Source organism: Podarcis filfolensis (genome assembly GCF_964270895.1).
Source record: "Podarcis filfolensis genome assembly, chromosome: Z".
Classification (NCBI taxonomy): Eukaryota; Metazoa; Chordata; class Lepidosauria; order Squamata; family Lacertidae; genus Podarcis; species Podarcis filfolensis.
The window spans coordinates 19,412,486-19,438,226 of NC_139617.1; the positions used below are offsets into that span (position 1 = coordinate 19,412,486).

General features: G+C 45.0%; 1 protein-coding gene across 2 annotated transcripts in view; it reads right to left on the reverse strand.

Annotated features, from left to right (window-relative positions):
• TMLHE (trimethyllysine hydroxylase, epsilon) overlaps positions 1–25,470 on the reverse strand; it is a 34,163-nt gene extending 8,693 nt beyond the window's left edge. The window contains exons 1-5 of one of the 2 annotated variants that reach the window (XM_083596057.1): positions 25,129–25,470; positions 9,285–9,466; positions 8,512–8,688; positions 5,253–5,532; positions 3,287–3,406 (exon numbers count right to left, since the gene is read on the reverse strand). In XM_083596057.1, coding sequence (XP_083452183.1) covers positions 3,287–3,406; positions 5,253–5,532; positions 8,512–8,688; positions 9,285–9,465 — 758 coding nt within the window. In that variant the 5' untranslated portion in view covers position 9,466; positions 25,129–25,470. Of the gene's footprint in view, positions 1–3,286; positions 3,407–5,252; positions 5,533–8,511; positions 8,689–9,284; positions 9,467–14,168; positions 14,426–25,128 lie in introns of those variants that run through there. The other variant, XM_083596058.1, reaches the window with a different exon arrangement.
• Positions 25,471–25,741: the final 271 nt, after the last annotated feature.

Consider the following 25,741-nt stretch of genomic DNA (forward strand, 5'->3'; position numbering starts at 1 on the left):
TTCACTAGATTTCTAGTAATGGCCTTTATGTCATGCGAAAGTTCAAATATAATGTGGAAATTAACAGGGAAACTGAATGTAGCCTGGAAAGTGATTCTGCTGTGGCTCTAAGAGTGGCCCTGACACGTCAGATCAACAAACTCTCTTGTGGTCCTTTGTAGTGGCCTTGTTCTAAACCAGGTGTGGGACACTAGAGCTGGCCAATAGTCAGGATTCTTATCTCTCTCCTTGTCCCCAATTCGACAGATGAGCAGAGCCGGCCACCTGCCAATCACCCCAAGCCACAATGTCAGGTTTCACATTCTTGTCTGTGTGGTTTGAAACCAAAGAGTGCAGGTGAAAAGCAAAGCCCTGTGCTCTGTTAAGCATGGAAAATGAGCTGCGTGTTTGTGCTTCAAAGCCCCATGCACAGGGCTTTTCAGGCACCACTGATCAGCTGACTGGCAGTGCCTACAGCCTCTCTTTTGACTCAGCCATGTCATATGTGGCATCAGGTGTAGAGCAGGTATGTAAGGCTTGGTGGGCCAAATGGGGAGGCCTAACAGGCATAACTAGGCCTGTGGGCCAGGGGTTCCCCACTGCTGTTTTTGACATTACTCTTGTCTTTACCACTTTGGCTCCTGGCTCATTAAAATAAGTCTAGTCCCTGGGAGGAAATGAGTAGAAAGCACAGCATCCATTTCCTGATACAGAAGGTATCTCAAGTAGAACAGCACCTGGTTCCTCCTTGCTTTGGGCTCCTGGAACATCAGACTTCAGGTTGCTGCCAAAAGGTTACTGAATCTGCATTTCTGGATGCAAACCACTGAATGCCTCCCATATGCACCTGGTTCAGTCACCTGGATTTAGTTAGGGAATAAGGCTAAAACTTCCACTGCTGCATCTAGTTTGGAATTGGCCTAAACAATATAGGCCTGCAATGGACCTGGACCTAAGCCTTCTGTATATAAAACACAGACTATGCCAGCTACCTACAGTTTCTGTCCACTTGTCTATTTATGTAGAGAAATGTGTTTAAACCCTCTCCCTCTCTATTGCTTCTGTTAGTTATTAGAAGGGGCAAAACTAATATTGCTAGGTCTCTGAAGTTCAGCTGGCTTCTGAGAATCTACAAAGCATTTTTGTTTCCCTTTACTATCTTGAGGTCTAGAAACCTGCTTCTTGTCTTTTGATCATAACATATTACATATAGCGGTGAATATAATGGTGCAACCTCAGGCTTTTTCAACTTCTTTTCTTTTCCCCTTAGAGAGATTTTAAACTTTGCAGTCTCTGTGCTGGATACGTTCTCCCAAAATCTTGTCCAAGGTCAATGTTTTCAGGACCTGTTCAGAGCGCTATTCAAGCAGGTGCAGGCTGTTTGGAATTGCCACAGGTTAAAGGGACTTAAATTCCTCTGTACTAGAGCTTTCTGCAATGTGACTATATTAGGGTGATGGCTAGGTTTTGAAATTCACGTAACTGGGTAATAAAAACATCAAACTGCTGTCACTGGTAATAAAGGCAGGACTGCTTAGTTTCCTGTTGGTTTTCTGAAGCACTCTGAGAAGCTGGAAGAGATTATCACAGCTGGGGAGTCCCTTAATGCCCTGTGCTGTTGCATTCTTCACTGTAAAGGTACAGTGGTACCTCACAAGATGAATGCCTCGCAAGACGAATAACGCGCAAGACGAAAGAGTTTTCCGTTTTTTGAGTCGTTCCGCAAGACGAATTTCCCTATGGGCTTGCTTCGCAAGACGAAACGTCTTGCGAGTTTGTTTCCTTTTTCTTAAAGCCGCTAAGCCGTTAATAGCCGCTAAGCCGTTAATAGCCGTGCTTTGCAAGACGAAAAAACCGCAAGACGAAGAGACTCGCGGAACGGATTAATTTCGTCTTGCGAGGCACCACTGTAAAGGTAAAGGGACCCCTGACCATTAGGTCCAGTCGTGGCCGACTCTGGGGTTGCGGCGCTCATCTCGCTTTATTGGCCGAAGGAGCCAGCATACAGCTTCCAGGTCATGTGGCCAGCATGACTAAGCCACTTCTGGTGAACCAGAGCAGCGCACGGAAACACCGTTTACCTTCCCCGCCTATGTATCTACTTGCACTTTGAGGTGCTTTCAAACTGCTAGGTTGGCAGGAGCAGGGACCGAGCAACGGGAGCTCACCCTGTTGCGGGGATTCGAACCGCCAACCTTCTGATCGGCAATTCCTAGGCTCTGTGGTTTAACCCACAGCGCCACCTGTGTTCCTCCATTCTTCACTGTACTCCTTTCAAAAATAATCAGGAAGCAGGTGATGTGAAGGACCTTTAGAGAACCACTGCCACAGAGCTGACACTATTGACCTAGATGGGAAAGTAGTGTGATCTGATAGGAAGCTGCCTTATACCAAGGCAGATCATTGGTTCATCTAACTCAGAACTGTCAACTCTGACTGGCAGCAGGTCTTCTAGGGTTTCAGACAGGGTTCTCCCCCAGCCTTACCTAGAGACGTCAGGGGTTGAACCAGGGACCTTCCTTATGCAAAGCAGATTCTCTACCACTGAGCTATGGCTCTAACTGATGTAAAAACAGCTTCCTGGGATTCTTAATAGGCTGGCTCCTAATTGCAGGTGCAGCCACTGTTGATAAGCTCAGGGGAGCCTGCCCTACTGACAATGACTGAAGTCATAGCAGACTCAAAATGTGAATGCCCCACAAAGTCTACAGCATTTGTTGAGGTAAAATGAACCTGACTACTCTGGCAGGGTGGGTTCCCTGAACCCTGTAAGGTGGAGTGGGAATGGGGGTAGTTACTGGAAGATTTAGCACAGATTTTTAAAAGTGTTTCACGCAGCTCAGAGTCAAACTATAGAACTCTCTCTCCCAGGAGGCAGTGATGGAGGGCTTTAAAAGAAGATTAGGCAAATTCATAAAGCTATCGATGGCTTCTAGCTCCACAGTCAGAGGCAGCAATACCAGCTGTTGGAAACCACAGGAGGGGAGATTTGCCCTTGTGCTCATGCTCTGCTCCCTGGCATACCACATGCATCTGGTTGGCTACTGTGAGAAAAAGGATGCTGGACTAGATGGGCCATGTAAATTTGTTAAACAATTCAGGCCTCAGGATAACTTAAAATACATCTGCATTACTTACTTAATCACCTAGACAACGCTTGGACGGAAGCCCAATGTAGGCTGTTCTAAAGACGTAACCAGGATAGAAGTATTAAACATAATAATGTGGTTAAACCTGATCATGACAAAAAGGAACAGTGCATTTGTGACTCGTGTCAGTCCCTGCCTCTTAGGCCATTGGAACATACCCACAGGGTTCCTGGAAATAAGTGGTATCTGTGTGACGGTCCAAAGCCAGCTTGGTGTATGCTGTGTCTCCCCGGGAGAAGTCAGAGGTGAAGTGCCACATCCTGCCGTAGATAGTCTCCCTGGAAAAGGAGAGAGAGAGAGAGAGAGAGAGAGAGAGAGAGAAGCACACGCATAAAGGCCTCTGTGTTGGCACCAACCACTAAGGCCACAGCAGGTGGGCTTGATGACAATTCATGCAAATGAGCAGGTGAAGCAACACCTGTGCAGACCAATTCTATCTATGCTTGCTCAGACGCAATTTCCACAGACTTGGAAGCGTGCATGAAGTTAGATCTTTCGACAAAGGGGCAATATATAAATATAATAAATAAATAAATTACAAGAACAGGTGAGTTCCTCAAAATACACATCTCGGGTATCAAAGTCCAGGGAAAAGAGGAGTGTCCTCAGCATAAGGCAGAAACAATATGATGAAGGTTCCAGACACATCTCTGTGAGGAGGAATTTCTACAACTTAAAAGGCTGTCAAAGAGAATGCCCTTTCCTGGGCCACTGAACCTCTGAGTGTGATGGAACTGCCAAGAGGGTCTCCCTCTGCTTATCTAAACACCCGCAATCAGCTACTCCTACTTCAGCTATTTCTCTCTGAACCCAGTCCTGAATTCCCTTCTGGGGTTAAGGATAGCAAGTCTGAATCTTGTCTGCACATGCCAATCTTTCAGGAGTAACAATATTTACTAAAGCAAGAACGAATCTGGGTGGATTTGAGAAGATGAAAAGGGAATCCAGCCTTAAGAACAAGCCACGCATGGGAGGGGTTGAAAGGAACAATCATCAGACACAGCAGCAAGAAAGACTAGAAGCTCCCAGGCCAAAGAGGCTGCTCAGGCCACTTCCAGGCTGGAGAGAAAGGGAGCCAGCAGGCAGGCAGCTGGTATAAATCCCTTCTTTCCTAATCCCCCAGGGCAATCCAGGGTCAGCCTGACAACTGCAGTTTAGATTGGAAGGGGCGGAGAAGAGAAACATTCCTTGTACTTTCCTCTGACGTCCCAAGCACTGCTTTGGTCTTTGGGTCTCCAGGGGCTGAGGCTGTTTCTCCTAACCTTTCCAGGGAAAACAGGAAGCAGTGATTGGCGTGAACACTAAAATGTTCCCAGCCTGCCAAAAGAACTTGCTCCTTGTTCTATGCTCAGCTCTGGCAGCTCTTGAACAAATGCTAAAGGAAAAGATGGTACTCTTCCCCCCACCTTCTTTATTGTGAGCAGGAAGAAAAATAAACCCCAGTTCTGTGCAGCAACACAATAATCCTCAATAGACATCAGCATGGAGCACATTATCTAGGGCATGAGAAGAAATGCCACAACCACCAGGGCCCAGGTGCAACTGATGCAGGTAGACAAGGACTAAACAAACCTGGAGCACTCCAGATTTTTTGGACTGCAACTCCCATCAGCCTCATCTAGCACAGGAGCTGATGGGCATTGCAGTCTAAAACACCTAGATGGCACCAGGCAGCTGAAGGCTGGATTAAACCATATCTCAGTGGTAGAACACAGATTTTGCATTTAGAAGGTGCAAGATAATAAATAAAATGTGCTTTTTAAAAAGTACCCTTCGTTGCATATATAAAGTGCTTTGCAACTCTCGTCCTGCCTAAATTCTTTTAACACAGGGGTGGAGAAGATGCAGCACTTCATATGTCTCCGGACTAAAATAATCCATAGCCACTGGCTGGGTCTGATGAGAGCTGGAATCCAACAACATCTGCAGGGTCAGAGGTCAATGCTTCCGAGTCTCTTTCCAGCCCTATGAGCATCAGAAGGAGATGCTGAATGGAAAGGCTGCAGACTCTGGAATGCTACACTCCTTTCTCAGCTCAGTCAGAGGAGAAGCACAGCAGTGTTGTGACCCAACGCAGGCAAGCCCCTGACATATTTCCACTTACCAAAACACCCACACAGTTACCTGATCAAGCTGATCCTCTCTGCTAAGATCTCGGTGTCTTCTTTGGTTGGGGGGACGTTTTCCACAAATGCGATCCCGTAGAGCAAGAAGTTCTGCAGGAACTCTTTCAGGCCCTCGTTGGTCTCCAGGAAGCTCTGGCAGTCCACTGAGGGCACTTGGGCTTCCTGGTAGATCTGAGCATTCCAGAGAATGCGTGGCTGCATGACCTGCTGCTTCTGCCCTTCGTAGCTGTTCTTCAGCAGCCATTCCAACCCATACCTCGTCACGTGGCCATCTGGCCCTGGGAGACAGACAGGATTAGTGCAAACATTTTTCGAAATGCGAAAGGCAGATCTGGGTAACTGATAAGTCTTTTATGATCAGAGAAAAAGAGAGAGAAACACAGAGAGAGTCCACAGTCTGTTTCTTCCAGCAGCCTTTTGTGCAACCCTTTGATCTTCTATGTAGCGTCAATGCAACCCAGGGCTAGGGAAAGCTGTTGTTGGGATTCCAGATGTTGTTGGACTCCAACTTCCATCAGCCTCTGACAGCACAACCAATGATCAGGGATGATGGAAGCTGGACTCTAAACAACAGAAAAAGCCACAGGCTCCCCAGTCCTGATCAAACCTAAAGGCTCACCTTTTTCTATGTGAAGCTGAGCCAGTCCTGCATTAACTCTGCAATATTTTGCTGGGTTGCTTTTACGCCTAGATTTATGCAACTGGAATTTGGTTGCATACTGAGGTTATTTTGAGTGCACGTTGGGATTTTATGGGGCTTAATGTTTGTTTTGCCTTTACTACTTTTAGCTGCCTTGAGCTTCTTTGCAGAATAAGGTAGAACATGAGTTTTAAAAATAAAACAAAACTGAATGAAATACTGAAAGAGTGGTTTGGTTTGATAAGGTTTAGCATATGGCTGAAATGACCAAACTTGCTGAACTTGTTGTTCTGTATATTTTTAATGAAAATATTCAAGTCCAAGTAAATAAGCAGTAACAACTTCACTTTCATCTAAAACCAGAGCCAGCCAGAGGGCAGTTGTTTCTCATGCCCTCAGTTTACAGAAGGGCTTCTTCTGAAAACAACACTTAATCAAGGGAGAAGCTTGCATGCTTCCCATAGGCATTTGGTTGGGCCCTATGAGAACAGAATGCTGGACGAGTTGGGCTTTTGGCTTAACACAACAGGACTCTTATCAGCAGGAAAACGCATATAACAATCACAGGGTCTCTTCTAGGGCTGTTCTCTAAGAATTAAACCTCTGTATTATGCCTTACCTAAGTAAGAAATTAGTTTTTAGTTATTAGGTACTAGCTAAATATTAAATAGAAGTAGACTAGAGGATGTATTGATGCTCTGTTGAAGTTTCCAAATATCAGTTTCCTGTAACCAAGCAGCTAATAGCACATTATGTTGTTAAAAACAAGGAGGTGATTAATCTTTCTAAAAAACAGGCGCAAATCATACCTGGCACAACAGAATGCCCAAGGAGCTATAGGTTTCATGCATGGGCAGAATCATCAAAAGCAGGAAATAATGTTGGATATTTTAAGACCCTTTGCCATTTTAGGAATGAAAATTAATAGTCACAGGAGGAGAGACAAGGAAGTATAAAGGTGGGGCTCAAATTCTGTGCTGCTATGATTTGGACTGTGTGTAGTGCTTCATCAATGGAGATTTGTTTTCTTACACTGCTTCTGAGTTTGTAAGTCTAGAAGCTTTTGCTGTGAAAGGGTGTGATTGGTTTACTTGTTTTTGTTTATTTATTTTGCTATTAAATAAAAATCCTTCTTGGTCATTTGTCTGCAGCGATATGGTATGTGACATTTGCTGAAGCTCGAAAGCCTATGTCTTGGGAAAAATTGCTGAGTTCTCAGCAACCTTTGACCCCAGCAGTCTCCCATGAATGATGGTTACTCATTGACTAGAAGGAGTCTTTAAATGGTTTTGGCTGTTATTTTGTACTAAGAATTGTTAGGAGACAGAATAAGAATATTGCTCAGTCAGTTCAGAAAGACAGCTCAGTGAAGTAAGCCTGAAGTCCAAATTAAGAGGAGTTCAGAAGTGTCCAGTACATATAGTATACAGCACAGTAAAAAGCAATAAAAGCAACTGAATAAATATAGGGGTATAAAATTCAAGTCCACAGGAAAGGGTCTATTTTTAGGATCTATTTATATCTATTTGTATTATTTAATAGCAAATTTTGATTAAACCTATTTTTGACAATTAAGCTTGCTTTTTAATCCAAGAACACATGAAACAGTATGAGGATGTGAGAATGTGTGAAGTTGCAATTGGATAGGTGTATAACAAGAATGGAAACTTGATGACTATATAAGGCAACATCTAAATGGATTCCTATGAGAAGGCAATACCAAAAATTAAGCTCAATAATTGATCAATATTTAAGATAACATCTAAATGGATTCAAAGAAGAAGAAGGTATAATAATTTTAAAGTGTGCACATAGTTAACACTGCCTGCCTGGATGCTCTTAAGTATTTGTTTAAATGTCTTAGAGAATTTTAATGGTTTTGAGTATGGAATCAGCTGTTTGCTGAAATGATGTTGCTTATTTAGTTTAGCTACTTCCCATGGTTAAAGTACAAAAGGTATTTACAGGACAATATTACTGAGTTTTGAAGAAGAATAACTCAGAAAAATGGAAAATGTGATTAAGTCTCTCAAAAATATTAATTACTGTAATCCAAAATCATAGTTGCATATGATTTGACAAAACTTCTTCGTTAATTCCTGATTCCTGCCAGGAATATCCTTTCTGTTTTTGCTTCTTTGCTGATTTTGTAGACCTGCCTCAGCAAAAGGGCAACAAGAGCAACAAGGAAAACAACCATTTACGTTTTATGCTATGTCTTATTTACTTGTTATTAGTCTTGTGGCCGTAACAGAACCATATTTGAACTTATTTTATTATGACTTACTTTTAAATCCTTAAGAATCCCTATGGACTCCTTCTGTGTTGGATTTTTTTTTATTAAAAAAAATTACTTTGTAGGAATCCTTAAGAAGCAAATTCTTGGTATCAGGATCGCTAGCGAAGTAATGAAGACGGGTGTGAACCCATCTTTTACAGGTTCCTTTTCTTCAGATGTTCAAAGAATTTCAAGTTTCCTCTTCTTTTACCACAAATAAACGGAAAAAGCCTCTTGGTTTCTTCTTTACTCAAGTTGTGCTCTTGAGAAATCCTTCTCTGCATCCTCCCCTGCTCCCCCCTCGTCTAAACCCCAGAAAACAAGGCTCCATGGACTCACAGGTAAGAAAGAGTGTTGTTTCATCCACACGGACGCTCTTTGGCCTGATGCACAGATCCACACTGGCTGTGTCCAAGCTGCGCTGGTTGGTCTTGGTATTGTAGCAGGAAGCCGAGCGGCAGTGATCACGTAGCCAGACGTAGTCAAAGCGCATGAGGACATCCCCATATTTCAGCTCTAGGAAACACACACACACCACTTGGCTAAATGCAAGAAACAATAAGGAGGATTTTCATCCAAATGAAATCCCACTCTTTGCCAGAAACTTTTAATAGCAGCTAATTTAGGTCACATGCATCCCACACATTTAAAGCAACCCCAAAGAATCCTAGGACCTGGAGCTCCCACAGCCATGACTATTAAAGTGGCATGAATGTGCTTCAAATGTACAATATGGATGCAACCTTCTAATAACGAACACATTCTGCAAGCGCGCATGGCAACACAGCCAAGACGGCACCAACTGACTCGCAAGAAGTCAGCTTCAAGCAAGCTTGGCGGAATTCCGAGGTTTACAAAAGTACAAAAAACTCTGGGGGGAGGGAGACCCTAAAGAAAAAGAGGGCTCACACAGCTCAATAAAGGCTGAGTTTGCTCTACAGGCATAGAATGCTGATTGACTAACTGCATGGAGGGAAAAACTGATTGTCCTAAGAAAGCAGCACGGCTGGCTGGCATCTTGAATGGAAGCGCTTTTGCCCAGGAAGCCACTCACATGCTCTGACATTTATCCTTCCCAGCCCTTCAAAGCCCCTCACCCCCAGGCTACTTACCCAAGTGATAATCGTTTAACTGCCAGGCACACTTCAGCGACTCTGGGGCTGTGTGATGCCAACGGGTCAGACTTGGAAGGGTTTTCCTGAAGTTGAGCAGCCATGGCACCCGGCACCTGGGACTTTTCTTCAGTAGCCGCTGGGAGCTAGAGAGCAGGTGAATCAGCTGGCGACCCCACATCCTGGGAAAGGGAGACCAAACAGGGAGAGACCCTCACTCACATGCGCCATTGTTAGAAAGAGTTTTGAAACCACACTGCAATCCATGCCTGACGCTCTGCATGCAAGGAGCTGTGTGTGCGACGATATAAGAAGAGAAAGACACTTTGGGTGAAACCCTGGATTACAGCTGCACCACCTGATATGCAGCTGGTCTCTTGGGGGGGGGGGGCGGAAACCTGCAGCATCCTCAGCCAAGATGCTGATCTGGGGGGGTCACTGCTGGGTTTTGTCCTTTGCATACGAACAGGTAAGCAGGGCTGTTGTGCAACAGAATTCCATGCAGCTGAAAATACATTACCTCCCTCCCAACCAACCCTGTATGAGGTTTATCCGCATTCACCTGGAGGGGAACCTTTAGAACAATCAAGAGTTATTTGCAATGAAGAGATAAGGCCAAGGCCATGTTGTGGGTTATTCAAAGTCAAAGTTTATTAGATTTGTGAGGTCCATGCCTTTACACAAAATACCATAAAACATTATTAAAAGATAAACAATAAAATTATAAAAATAAGCTAAAATTCATGCCATGCTGTCCCAGCAAGGAAACTACCCAAAAAACCTCGTCATTCCGGAAAGAAGATACAGCAACAGGTTAGGAGAGCAATGGGAGGAACCTCACCATTTCCTCCAGGAACCATACCCTAGTTTTCATAGCCTTCACCACAAAGACCGCTACCACGTAAGAAATCCGTGGATCAGCATCCACCAGTAAAAACTTTACTTGGTCCTCAGGGTTGGCTATTGATTTGGGAATAGTTTGTAACATCGCATCCCTGAAGGCCGAATAGATGGGACAATACAACATGTAATGTGTGAGATCCTCTTTGGTTCTCATATGACAAGGACATATACGCTGCTCTACTGGGATTTTTGCATATCTGCCTGACAAATAGGCCGTAGGAATGGTTTGAAAACGGGCCATGGTGAAAGCTCTCCGAAGGGTGGGGTTGGTGATATTCGCCAAATAATTGGCGCAGGTTTTGACTGATTTCAGTCGGGGAAACCAGTGGGAGGACCCTGGGTTCTGTATTTTTGTGATATCTAACAGAGCGTCTCTCTCCAGGATCCATTCCCGGTTGTGGGTTATTGATCACACCCACATCTCAGGCACTTGCTAAATCAGACCACAGTTGGGAGACTGCTGTTCTGGGTGGTAATGGGACTTGCAGTGTGTCAGCTGCTAGGTTGTGTGATGACAGCAGGAAAGAGAATTAGGCCAGTAGCTCTTGGGTCTTTTGCTGGCGATAGTCACGTAAACGGCCTGCTGCCATCAATCAGTCCTCTGCACCTGGCAATTATATGCTAGGAACCATGGTGTGGCACAGAAGCACACGTCCTGCTAACTTGATCTGCTGGGAGACATGATTGAGTAGAGACTGGCTACAAATAAGCCCCTGCTGAAGTGGATTTAGAAACATACAGGGTTGTCAGATTATCAAGTCAGAGTACTTGCTCATATAGTTCAGTATTGCCTATTCTGACTGGCAGAGCTGTACAGGGTCTCAGGAAGAGAGGAACAGATTATAGCCCAGTGGTTAAACACATGCTTTTCATACAGAAGGTGTCAATCTCCATCATCTCCAAGTAAGGCAGGGAAAGATTCCTGCCTGAAACCCTTGAGAGCTACTGCCAGTCAGTGCAGTCAACACTGAGTTAGATGGATCAATAGTCTGGCTTGGGGTAAAGCAGCTTCCCATGTTCTCATATGTGGTGTCCCTACCTGCAAGAACACTCCCACTCTTCCCAAATCCTAGTGACAACCAAGCAGGGTTTTCTCAATGCCAGCAGCATCCTTACTTGACTAGTGGTTTAGGTCACACAACAGAGAGGTCAAGTAGGTATTCTAATCTTTATGGCGGTATTTCACAAAGTTATGCAGCTGACTTTATATCTCAGCTCAAGGCAAAAAACAGAACTGGTATGGCAGTGATGGAAAGAAAATACAAGAGGAGGAGGGAAGGAGGGCTGCAGAAAGTTGCTCATAACTGTAGAAAAACTCCAAAAGCAGGACCCAGAGCATTAATTCAACCATTCTCACAGCAATTATTTTGTGACCATGCTAGCATGAGATGTAAGGTTTGGCAGGGTCTAAACATTCATTTCATCCAAGGCTGGTTCAAGACATTTTGGCACTTGAGATGAACCACAAAGATCTACACTGGGAACAAGGGGGGAATGCAGCTGCAGCAACAGTGAGCAATGCATTCATTGCAGGTTGGATCTGCTGCCCCTGTGGATTTTGCCGCTTGAGGCGGTCACCTCATCTTGCCTCATGGGTGGGCCAACCCTCCTTTCATCTACTAAGAACTTCAATCCTAGGTACATTTACTGGCCAGCTGCAATTCCCAGCATTTTAATCTTATCCGTATTATAATTTTGTTGTTATTTATTAAATTTCTATACCGCCCTTCATCTGAGGATCACGGGGCAGTTTACAATATGCATTGTTGGTACAGCACCACTAGAACAATAGAACCAGGTTAAACAGACCAAAACAACCAACTGGGTTCAATTCCCAGCATCTCTAGGTATGGCTGAGAATAATTCCCTGCCTGAAACCCTGAGATCCACACTGCCAGGAAGCTAGATGAACCAATGTATAGTAGATGAACTCAGTACAGTGGTACCTCGGGTTACATACGCTTCAGGTTACATACACTTCAGGTTACAGACTCCGCTAACCCAGAAATAGTGCTTCAGGTTAAGAACTTTGCTTCAGGATAAGAACAGAAATCGTGTTCTGGCGGCGCGGCGGCAGCAGGAGGCCCCATTAGCCAAAGTGGTGCTTCAGGTTACGAACAGTTTCAGGTTAAGTACGGGCCTCCGGAACGAATTAAGTACTTAACCCGAGGTACCACTGTATAGTATAAGGAAGCTCCCTATGTTTGTAGTGTAACAGGCAACTCAGTGGTAGAGGCATCATTTGCATTTCACGTTCAAGCCCTGATATCCCCAGATAGGTTTCCTGCCTGAAACCCTGGAGAACAGCGGCCAGTTAGTGCAGACAAAACCAAGCTAGATAGACCAAAGGTTCAACTGTATACGAGTCAGTTTCCTATTACAGCTTTTTAAAGAGAGTTGACAAAGAAGATACCGTGAAGCAATTCACATGAACAGCATAACATACACATCAGAGTTCACATTTATCATCAACAGATAAGTTAGCAAGAATGATTCTTACCTTTGCTCAAAGCTGACCCTTTGAGACTCTCACATTATCGATGAGTGGTTACCTGCTAGACTGTGGCTATGATGCTGCTCTCAAAGCATAAAGCAGGGGACATGATATACTTTTATCAGACTGATTTTTGCTGCTACAAGAAGTTGCAAACTTTCGAGTTTCAGGTGAATTGCCTGTTGGCAGCAAAGACGTATTTTTCAACCACCTGCTTTCTATTGCCGAGGTTCTGCGCCTTTTCTTGTTTTGTTTAACCAGGAGTGCTGTGAAATGCAAAAGCTTGCATTTTTTTCCAATGCCAACTTAAGCTTGTCTGATAAAAAAGTCCCTTTAATTAAAGACAGCAAGAAAAACCACTTCTGCTATGTTCTCCTAATGCATTTGCTCCCAAAACTCTTTCCAAAGGGAGAAGAAACTAATTCACACATTGATAAAATGCAAACATAAAACACGGAGAAAAATATGATCCTTGTGTTAAATCAAGAGAGGAACAATCGACAGAGCACTCAGTACCATAAACTGCAGAATTAGCTCTTAGATCCCCACTTTTGATTCCTAGAAAGCAGCTCAAGAGAGAGAAAAACAAACCTGAAGAGTGGAATTGCTCATTTCAACATGAAGTTTCTCTAAGCATCAATGAGATATTTGAATGACTATAATTCCAAGAGCCTAACGCGCATGATTGTGTGTGCAGAAACTGAACAGAAAGTTGTTACAAACCTATGCTTGTTCCAACAAACCTGCCAACAAGACTCTCCTGCGTTGCCAAGAGCCTGGAGTTAAAAGCTGTTATCTCCTTCCCCACACACAGTCTCTGTCACCTTTCCCGTTCCAGTATCAAAGGTTGCCAGAGACAGACTGAATATATTTCACAGCTAAAGGGCTCACAGCCCTTGATCTAATCAGTCCAGGCGATTCTGTATATTCAATTCCATGCATGAGAGGCTGGTTACCAGGGGAAGATTGGGCAGAGCCCAACCATTATTTTTGCTCCTGCACTGCTTAAGTGCCCACAGTATCTTTGTAAGGGAGGAAAATGGGGAGAAAAGCAGAACTAAATGACCACACATCTGGCGACCCCTTGGCTACCCCCACCAGGTCCAGTGATTACCAGCTGGCACTGATCCCAGGTGCTCGTGGCTCACATCCAGAGATTTTGCATGCACCTTTAACCTTTACAATAATTCGGCATGTTTAAGGAGCCAAAGGCTGGCAGACACACACAGATCAACGATGGAAATTTGCATCAGCCACCAATCATGGCAATTTACATACAATGTACAAACATATACACAACTGAGCAGATAAAATTGCCAAATTAAATTTAGAATTAGAAATCAAGGGGAACAACATGGCTCTTACAATGACCAGTAGGTAACAGAAACAGTTCAGGGGTAAATTTCTGTTATCCTCAACATCCCTGAACACTTCCTTGTTTTTTAGGGAAAGGCTGAGCAATTACTTTGTCGTCAAGCAAAGTTTACCTCCGAGCTTCAGCTGAACATAAGCAGGATGAAATCCGCAGCTCATTCCAACCAAGTACAAACTCAGTGATGATCTGGAGCGTTTAAGGGAAGGAAGTGGTCATCTCCTTTCTGGGGACAACAGACTCTTGCTTCAAGGGGGCCAGACTGTGCTGGGTCTGACCCAAGAGGTGAAAGGTGAGATGGAATAAAGGAGAGTGATCAAGAATTGTCAGAAAATCCAAAAACAGCAGAAAGGACCAGCCATGCCTAGGGCATGTATTATTGGGGCAAGAGCAGAATTTGAGGAAAAGGCAGGAAGGCAGTGCAGCTGCAGCCCGTGGGAAGCTGCTGAGCAACAGAACAGCTTCCCTGTGATGATCTAAGAAGGGGGAAACAGTCCTTCAGCTACCAGTATATCCCCTCCCTGAAGTTGGTCAGAGGTCAAGGCAGCTTATTGGTGCTTTTAAAAAAAAAATTGAAAAAACAAAGCAAAGCAAAGCAAAGCAAAGGGCTAAGTGCTTTCCAAGGGGAAAAAATGAAATAAAATAAAAGGAAGGCCATGGTGACTTCAGGTCTCCAGAGAGGCTTTTTGCTCTGTTTGCACAGAGGATGCTGTGACTACGAAAAATGGAGATACAGCATGATAGGTTCCAAGAGTTCCATGTATAAATAAAAATGCATATACTTAAACACTTGGAATCAACTAACCTCGCACAAGCAACTTGAGGCTTCTGGAGCTTGTGTACCAAAAGATTTATATCCCCAACCAAGACAGAAAGCTTAAAAGCTCTTTCCCACTGGTTTCCCCATCTCTCTACCAAGATGTCCTCGCAAGGCTATCTGCAGAGGCAAATTTAGGGTAGTATGGCCAGTTCAGTTGCACTGGCTGCAGACCATCAAGGGTGCTGCAACTATGATGCAGAATGGAAGGGGGAGTATTTGTCAAATTTTGGCATCTCACATAGGATCTGCTGAAATTTGAGACCCCCAGGTCTGTCACTGAAATCCAAGTTCCTGCACACACTTGCAAGAGCATCCTAGACGTGGCACATAGAGAGGGCCTTGCTTCTCCAGCAAGGCAAAACGAAAAAAAACAAAACAAATCCTGCACAAAAAGAGATTTGAAGCTCTCAGATTTTCTTGCATTTAAAATGTGAAATTTCAACTGTACATGGTTAAAATTGCACAAGTTAAATGTGCATAAGATGCGATCATATTGTATAACAACTGGGCTGCTGCAAAACTACAACAACACTGCAGTATATACGGTACTAGATGCATGCACCCACCTCCAACTCCAAAGACGCTTTCTAGGTCAGGGTTCCACTCAGCTCACACTTCATACCTTCCTCTGAGATACTACAGGGTAGCCCAAAAGTAGGTATACTTTTAAGAAAAATGAATGATTTTTTTTCTTTACTGATATTGTGAATGATGAGAACAAAGAAAGTGGATTCCAAAGCAGTACCTGTACACTTACTTTTGGTTCATCCTGTATCAGATGTTAAGGTAGGTGGAAGGGGAACCTTTATCCATAGAGCAAGACTGGCCCTCCTTTGAGGGCGTCTAGTGCTGGGTAGGTTCAGAAGCAAAAGCAGGCACAGCAACAGAATTGACTTCTTGTGTGGCTGGTACTGTAGCCTTATGAGGCTTTGCCCTCGGGTGGGAAAAATATTGCGCCTGGGAAAGGGAAGTGGGAGTCAACAAACACTCAAGGAATAGTTTCGGAGAAAAGGCTTTTATTTCTACCATCCATGAACTGGTAGAAGGAGCAAGTGTGATAAGTCACAAAAAGCATGCACGTGTTCACAGTCATGTGCACAAGCATATATACCCCTTTCTAGTTCCCTCCCCCTTTCTCCAGAGTCCTGCCCCATGAGTTCCTCTGAGCATGAACAGAAAGCTATCTTGGGACTCTTCCCAGGAAAGGGGAATGAGAGTGGTTCAGCATGTCCAAGCATGTCCAAGAAGTTGCAACTAGAATGAGATAAGATTCAGTCTCAGGCCTGCTATGAACAGAGCCTATTCATTAGCCTTTAAAAGTAACATTTTGCCTTTTGCCACAGCATCTTGTGATAGAGCAGAGGAGAGCAGAGAAAAGCTGTTTTGGATTTTTAGAAGACAAAAGGAATTCTGGACAGTTTTGAGGCCTGGTGTGATTACTGAAGCCTGGGGTGATTTCAGACAGGATTTGGGTATCCTGTCCCTTCATTCCCCCTGTTTGTTTTTGGACAGCCGCCAGGCCTGTCCCAAATGGACCACTATCCTTTCTTGAGGCCACTGATGCTTGCCCCAAGTTTGGGAGCTGCTTCCTGCAACTGTTGATAGGTCAGCCGAGCGTCTCCTTTGATGGGGTGCAGTGGCTACCTGCTCAGGAATCCACATGGTGGGAAGTAGGTAGGCTGGGAAGCACACTCCATACCATCCCTGTGGGTGGATATGAGAAGCTTGCCTTCCATAAGCCTGCCTGACACACGTCTGTGAGCAGAGACACTACCTTCCCCTTCTGAAGGCCACACCAAGCCAGAAAGAGTTCCTGGCGTGGACTCAGGTGTAACGGTTTGGGCTGGGAACGTACATTTCAGATCATCACTGGCGCTCTTTGATTCATTGACACAAAGCCAGCCAGTAATTCGGTGAACCTAGCCTTATCCGTGCCATTCGTGCACAGGGTTATTATCAAGTTGGTGCTGTGGTTCAAGGGGGGCTGCAGTTAAGGCTCTGGGTGGAGCTCTGCCAGGTGGAAGCGGGCTGGGGCATAATTTCCCTGATTGAACAACCCAAACAAATACCCTCCTCTGCAGGGGTGTTGTAAAGCTATCCAGGGCCCCTGAAACCTTCTATAAAGTTCAGCTATGCAAAAGGAAAGGAAAGAAAATGAGAAAATGTCCTCTTTCAATCCATGCTGGATTCTTGAGCCGTGCAAAATGCCAGGGGTGATGCAGGAAGGCAGGGTGGTCATCTCACGGGCGTCTGGGCGTCTGGTGGGCGTTGGGCGTCTTGGGTCCCTTCCAACAGTGCTGGAGCGATGTCTGGGGTGAGTCGAAGGGGCCGGTGTAGATCAGGTGTCACAGATGCTGGCGTCCTTAACAGCTGTAGATAACAGGACAGTCTCTGGCCTGTTTACCTGTCAAGAGAAGAGAAAAACAGACATGGCAGCGACTGCGCATTGATAGATAACATTTTGCACATAGGTATAGTTCTAGGGTATGTGGCAGGAAGACTTCACACATGGAACAGTGCAGGAGGTTAACATGGCAACCCTATTTTGACAGTCCTTTTTTTTTCTTGGGTTAAGTTTTTTGCCAGCTGAGATTTTTAAAAGTCTTTTTCTCTGCTCTATTTTTTTCAGAGCTTTAAGCCATGTTGCAAATTTCAGTTCATTTGCCAGTGTCTGTAGAAAGAACAATGCGCTCCTTGCTTCTGGCAGTTTCAAATTCCTCAAAGTATCAGTTCCTATGTTATGCTGCGGCTCCTTTTTCAGAGTAAAATTGCACCTTAAAAAGAAAAATACTTTTGACAAAGTTCACAGAAAGCGTTCACTTGCTTTTTTAAGAAAGTCACTTTTCCAGGTTAGTGCTTGGGGCAAAGGGGTGGGTAACCCTTGACCTTCTGGGTTTATGTCGCTTGACTGTAAATCCAGACAGTGTGGGGTTCAGGGAAGCTGGCTGGGGAGAATGCAGCATTTTCCTCTTGGGATAGCAGCCAAGAGCTAACGTTCTGAAGCTGCTTCAAGGGGGGGGGGGGAAGCTGATGTCCCGTTATTGCATGAATGAATGTTAGAAACAGTTAGTTCACTTGCTTTGCTGCAACAGTCTTTGAGCAAGAACAGAGATGAGAAGAAATCATTTTTGAGAAATCTTATTGTTCCCAGCCTGTGGGGGTGGGGTGTGTCGGGCGAGGGGCCTGTGGGCATTCCATTTTCCAGTGACCCTCTTGCCTGCAGATGGCGCACTGGTTTCTTCCCTAGGCGTCTTCTGCCCCTCCCGTGGACACCCTCCGGGATTACATTTTTGGCTGCTGGCTGCTTGCCGGCTCTAAGTGCCATCCTCCTCTCTGGCTGTTTGAAGACAAACCCCTAATTATTTTGGCCGGGTCCTCTTCGAAAGAAGGATTCTGATTTAGGGTGCTTGGAGGTCTGTGGTCCTGGGCGTCGGATGACTCCAGGGGGTCGTACACTTGGTGGGGCGGGGCCATCAAAGTGGAGTTTTAGCTGCCTCAATTGCAACTTTTAGCTGCCTCAATTGCAACGTCAGTATTGTCCGCTGCCCTGAGGGCATTTATCTTGTGGATTTCCTCAATGGTTAGTATTGTAATCCTAGGGCTCTTTGATCCCTTGGGCTTAAATGTCTTTTTTTTAACAGTTCTGTCCCATGCGGCTCTCAAAGCCTTCTGCTCTGTTTCTTTCTGTCAATTCACATACTTGCATTGTGCTGCTTCTAGCCAGCTCTGCTTTTTAAAAGGTTCTACATACTGAAACACTCTTTTGGACTGCTTGTCCACTTCACCTTCTGAATTCTTCATTCTCCATATCACCTTCTTCCTCACTTTCCTTCCTCAGTCTCTTTGCTTTTGGGGGTTGGGTAGGGGGAACCTCATTTAGCCCTGGTGCAGTTGCTGCATAGGGTGGAGGGGGGCTAATTGTTCCTCCTTCCTCTTCTGGGTCTGGCAAGACTGCTGTTTTTTCTAACTTGTACTTGCTGCCATACTGGGCACAGTTTTTGGCTTGGGCTAATCACAGTTCTATTTTTCCTAAGCCATGGGGGACGGTCAGGAACTTCACATAAGTGTTTGGAGTCTATTTTTCTTCAGGTTTTTAAAATCCCCAATCTTCTCCCCTTGTGGCATCTTTCCAGTTTGTTCAGGAAACATCGCAGGGGGGTCGTGGGAGTTGTTTTACTGCTTTTTCTCCATGACCCTGGGACCCTGGAACACTGGGACACCCCGTCCTCCTAACGTCATTTCTCTCACTCAGTCACAGACCAGACATTGCTTTCAACATCTCATACACTCAAAACATTCACTGGAGTGTCCCCACACGCACATTCAGAAAAACCCATGCACCTCCCCCAATCCCCTTTTTTACCAAAAACCAAAACCACAACCGGCAGCGCTTCACAACTTCGACCGGGGCCCAGCAGCACCCTTTACTGCTTCTTCTGGGCACAAAACCAACAACCAACCACAACCGGCAGCGCTTAGACTTCGACCGGGGCCCAGCAGCACCCTTTACTGCTTTTTCTGGGCGACACCAAAACCAGTGGCACTTCTTCTACCCTGCTGGCGGAGCTGATCAAACTCTCTTTGCTCCCACCTAACCATGTGGAGCTTACCTTTTTCCTCGAGGTACCTTCTTTCTGCACGGCCGTTGCTTTTTCTTCGGTCCTTGCAGTGTGTCCACTCAGGAACGGGTGGCAATTTCTCCCACAAACTTGGCAGGATGTGCACTGGAACTGCTGACACGAACCGAGCTGTTCACCACAGGGACGCCTTGAACCCACATCCCTTATCCTCGGGGAATCTGTTTTTCCCAGCCCAACACACCAAGAAATGTAGCCTTATGAGGCTTTGCCCTCGTATGGGAAAAATATTGCGCCTGGGAAAGGGAAGTGGGAGTCAACAAACACTCAAGGAATAGTTTCGGAGAAAAGGCTTTTATTTCTACCATCCATGAACTGGTAGAAGGAGCAAGTGTGATAAGTCACAAAAAGCATGCACGAGTTCACAATCATGTGCACAAGCATATATACCCCTTTCTAGTTCCCTCCCCCTTTCTCCAGAGTCCTGCCCCATGAGTTCCTCTAAGCATGAACAGAAAGCTATCTTGGGACTCTTCCCAGGACAGGGGAATGAGAGTGGTTCAGCATGTCCAAGCATGTCCAAGAAGTTGCAACTAGAATGAGATAAGATTCAGTCTCAGGCCTGCTATGAACAGAGCCTATTCATTAGCCTTTAAAAGTAACATTTTGCCTTTTGCCACAGCATCTTGTGATAGAGCAGAGAAAAGCTGTTTTGGATTTTTAGAAGACAAAAGGAATTCTGGACAGTTTTGAGGCCTGGTGTGATTATTGAAGCCTGGGGTGATTTCAGACAGGATTTGGGTATCCTGTCCCTTCAGTACGTAATCTTTAATGTAATCTTTAAACTGATCCTCAACATTTCACAGATCCTGGAGGCCACAACTTTCCTTTTTAGTGCAGCTTTTGAGCCATAAGTGGTCGCTCATTTTCCAAAGTGGTTTTCACTGCTATGGTTAAATTATTTTGGTGGCGCGCTCTCTCTCTCTCTCTCGTTTTTCAGCATTTACTGGCTGCCTTTCTGTGTTTATTAGAGTCTTCAAACTGTTTTTTAAGTTGTTAAGTTAGGCATAGGTATCAAAATGAATAAACAAGTAAAACCTATGGGTGCTTTTACTAGAGAACTGAAGAGCCAAACTCTTATTACGTTTGCAAGCATAGGTGACACCATCCAGTTACTGCTGAATTGCTGTTCCATCATGAAGGGTTCAGATGTTTGGATGGCTGACAGCACACAACTAGTGATGTGGCTTTGCCCCCCCCCCCAAAAAAAAATCAATTGGAAAACTGCCAGGGGAACCACCTATGTAAATCAGGCTAATTTGCATGGACTGATTTGAGTGATTTACATATTTTTTTGGTTCGTATCAGAAAATTCTCCGATGCCATCAACAAGCAGTCAAATTCACCATGTTTATTTTAATTGTATTTAGTAAGGAAAGATTTCAAAAACTACTCTGCGCCAGTCTTTTGTCGGGATGCACCAAAAGCATTTGACCTCAAATATCTGAAGGGTAAACTGAAAGCTTACTTAATGCGGTTTAAATATTACATTTTGCAGAATGTTTTACTGGAACGTTTGTGAAAATGAAATGACAATAGCAAGGGTTTCCTTTACATTGTTTAAAAACTACTAAAGTACTGAAAGCAGTTGACACACTAATAAGCTTTAGCAACCCAAAGAACTGTGTGTGATGTGCTGACTCGCAAATTTGCTAGGGATAATCACCTGAAAAACATTAATTACAGCTCTGGAGCTGCCAAGTTTGCCTAATATTATCCATTGTTACTAATAAACTTATGAAACACAATTTTCGGCAGGGGGGGAGGGAAGCACTGGAATTTTCCTGCCTCAAATCACTGACTTGCCATGATGGTTCAGGTTGATGTGAGTTGGAAGTCCAATAACATCAGCAAGACTAGAGATTCTTCACTTCTGATTACACGTATACAAAATTTAAAAACCCAGCTATGGACTGATGGCAAAAGAAAACCTTGCCAAGAAGATAAACATGTCATCATGTATTACAAGAAGTTTATTTAGTACCAGCAGTGTGTTAAATACCTCATGGAACACAGAAGTTATCTAGCAATGCCTAGAGGATTTAGGAATATAGGAAACTGTCTTATACTCAGACCATTTGTCCATCTAGCTCAATATTCTCTACACTGACTGGAAGAGGGTTTCAGACAGAAAGGGCTCCCAAACTCACCTGGAAATGCCAGGGTTTGAACCTGGGACCTTCTGCCTAACTTGTGGATGTATGATCAAGGATCGTCAAAGTGTAATCAGGATGGGGAGTCCTCTTATAGCAATGGAGGGGCAGGTAAACTATGATGAGGTGGTTCGGCCACAAGCTTTCACAACCTGGGACCTTCCAGGTGTTTTGGACTACACCTCTCACCATTCCTGACCATGGAATGGACCATGTTTGCTGGGACCAATGGGAGTTGGATTCTAGGACATTTGGATGGCTCCAGGGTTGGGGAGGGCTGTGTACACTCTGTTCTGCTCTGCAATTAAAGCAAGCCACAGCTAAGATGATAGACGGGTACATTGATAACTTAGCAGATGGCAAGGCACCTGCAGAGCACAGAGAAGCTACATTAGGATTAGGCCAGTAAGTCTGGACTGACTCACAGTGACACTAAAAGCCATGTAACATTCAGCAGAGCTCAGATTTACTTCCAGGTGCTTCAGCAGTTCAAAAAAATTATGTGCCAGACAAACATAAAAAAAGCCAGGCAAGTCTTTGTTCCTGCCTGACATCCCTTCTCTGGTGGAGGCCTGAAAGCCAAAAGGCAACTTCAAACACACTTTCCAATTGCTTACAGGCAACCACCATTTTGCACGGGGGTTCCTTTCCTGACCCCCACAGGCATTGGCAGAGCAAGTGTAAGCCAGCATGATGCTTGCGTGCACAGTGTGCATCAATTGGGCATGCCTGAAATGGTTGCTGCCTGTAATTTATTTTTAAACACTGTATATACCGCTTAATTGTAAAAAAAACCGCAAAGCCAATTGGGGTAGCCAACATGGTACCCTTCAGAAGTTGTTGAACTCCAATTCCCATCAGTCCTACCAAGTATTACCATTAATCAGGGATGATGGGAGTTGTAGTCCAACAACACCTGGAGGGCACCACGTTGGGTACTTCTACCAAGAAGGCAACTTAATGTCCTTTCCTGTTCATAGGACATTAAGTTGCCTTCTTGCTAGAAGCCAGATATTTTTATTTCAACAGTTACTCATCTGGATCAGGGGTGCACAACCTGTGGTATTCCAGATGTTTCTGGACTACAACTCCCATCAGCCCCAGCCAGCGTAGCCAGTGATCAGGGATGATGAGAGGTGTAGTCCAACATCTGGAGGGTCTCAGGTTGTCCACCCCTGATCTGGAAGTTCCCTATGTTGGGAAACTGTGTACGTGCAGCTACTCACATAGAGTCAATTAAGGTTTGGCAGCCAGCCAGAAGGCAATCTGAAGGAGTAAGTCTGCCTGGAGATAACAGAGGCATTGAGACCGCTCCCTGATTGGTCAAGCTCTCTCAAGGGAGTGATAATTAATGGCCTACTAACTGGTAGTTGAGAGTTTTGGAGTTCAGTAGTTCAGTGTGTCAGTCAGTGTAGGAGTTGTGAGTCGTGTATGAGAGAGCTAGCTAAAGATCCGTGTTCTGCTCCTGTAAATAGTCCACTGTATATAATAAACACCTAACTATAAGTTCCTGGTTCCTGCTTCATCTATCCTATCTGCAGGCAAGTTGCCAATTGCTTCCGTGGATTCTGCGTGTGCTCTGCTAGGTCTGGCTAAGGTCCTGCAACTAGTCAGAAAGTTGAGAAACACCAATAGGTTTTGCCAATACCCTATCCCTGGTATGAAGAGTGGGATAATGGCTTGGAAATCAGGGAAAACAAGGAATACATCATTCAGATGTGGCAAAGGCTACTTCAGTGATGGGAGATGCATGCTGCACGCAAATGATTCTAGTCCAATTCCTGAGTTACCAGATTAAAAGGTGCTAGGAAGGAAGCCCACGAAAGACCTTTGTTCAAATCTTAAAGAGCCATAACCCAACATCTGTCATGTTCTTCTCCTCATCAGAGTTGCGCCATTTGCCTTAACGCAGTAGAAAGCTAGCAGGTTGTGGTTCTTAGCACCCAGCAGTTCCTTATATGCAGATGGAAAAGAGTGGAAGGGAAAGAATAGTGTCAAATGTATTAGAGAGGAAGACATAAGAGCTGCTTGTGGAATGCTAGGCTGAAGCAAACAGGTTTTTGCAGTAGTCAAAATGAGTACAGTGGTACCTCGGGTTAAGAACTTAATTTGTTCTGGAGGTCTGTTCTTAACCTGAAACTGTTCTTAACCTGAGGCACCACTTTAGCCAATGGGGCCTCCCGCCGCGGCCACGCGATTTCTGTTCTCATCCTGAAGCAAAGCTCTTAACCCGAGGTACTATTTCTGGGTTAGCGGAGTCTGTAAACTGAAGCGTCTGTAACCTGAGGTACCACTGTATTCCACTTGCACAAAATGTCCTAGTAAAATGCTGGTAGAAATGACATTTTGTTAGAGCCAAGGCACATAGCAGAAAGAGTTATACATATTTATTTCCATTGAAAATAGCCAGGAGGGGAGCATGGCTACTCCGTTAAACAAATATGGACTACACAAGTCGTTAGCATACATGAGTGCACAGGCACCTCAGCCAATCTCTTTGTGTGGCCCCTGACAATATACCGTAAACATATAGCCCACAACCTGAACAAATGACAAAAAAAACCCTCCTTTCTCAGTTCTGATTTGCATTGGAGACAGCAGCAGAGGAGGAACAGAGGGAGCATGATTCACCCCAAGCAGATTCATTGTGGGGAACGTATTTGATGCTAATAAAAACATGAGTACATCCATTAGATTTGCAAGGGAGAGCTTCTCCAGGCAAACCCTTCCATCTAGATATGCCCCAGGATCGACATCTCAGCATTCATTTCGAGAATCAAGCAACAGGTTTGGTAGGATTTAATTTTTTTGTGCCAGATTCAGCTATACAAACATGCCACCAAGTTATGAAATTTGGCTTTCATGATGTGTTTTTCTGCCTTTATTTCCCCTCATTATCTGCTATCTATTTATTTGGAAAATACTATCTCTGAACTGCTCCTATGATTATGTTTTCTTCTTTGTACTTTTGAATTTACATTAATTAAATCTCCACCCCCTGTAAAACCCATCAACAGATACCACTATTTCATATCTAAACAAAAAGTGGCGGGGGGAGGGGTGGCGTAGAGCGCTCAGGTCTGCCTACGGGATGCAATCCTGCCACTTACTCAGTAGTAACCCTCAATGACTGACAATAGGACTTACTTCTGAGGAAACTGAAAAAACACGCACGGCGCTCTCTACACCAGCTGCCCTTTTCTGTCTCTCCCCCCCCCCCCAATCCCTTATGAGTTGTGACTTTTTTTCGGCGTGGGAAATGCACTCTGGGCGTGTTCAGGGGCACTTTCTCCTGGGGGCTCACATGTCCTACCGGCGAGCGGTCTCAATTAAGCGCAATAAAAGGCACCCCCACGAATGCTTCCGAAGTTCTGCACCCTCCTCCCCACCCCAGCTTCCCTTTCCCCTTCACTGCTACTGCTGCGCGCACCCCCCCCCCCCAGCTTTCAGCTCAGCATCCCTTACCTTCAAAGGTATCCGCACCTCTAGAAGACCGACCCGCCCCTGCAGGAGGAGGAACCCAGCGACCATAGAGTGCGCGGAGCAGAGTGGTCTCAGGAAAATAACTCTTTTGGTAGAAGCAAAGAGGAAAGTCATAATAAAACTGTTAAGTCACGTCCGGTTGCTATTTTAACCGTTCGTGCGACCAAGGCTCAGAGACAGAACGAGGGTGGGGGGCGTTCCACCGTGTGGCATTTCTGTCCGTGCCCCGCACATGGCGGTCATCCCACGGGAGAAGGAACGCCTGGCTGTAATCCCGCCCCCTATGTAGATCGATGATTGTAGGGCTCTTTGGAGTTAGTTGGTCGCTCGGCTCAAGGGGCTGCAGTCTCTGCGTATCGGTTTCCGGTTCTTGACAGCAGCTGTTAGGCTCATCCATGTGCGGGGCAGGAGCTGCGGGAAAGGCATAGGAGTTAACGTTAAAATGTAAGGATCTGGCGAAGCCGTCGTAATCGGAGGCACTTTTTTGTTGTTGTTGCTCCAGTGTTCCCGGGACATTTTTTCGTTTCGTGTTTGCTTCAGTGTTTGCATTCTGTTTTTGCCGAAAAGCAATCCCAGACTGGTTGTCAATAACATA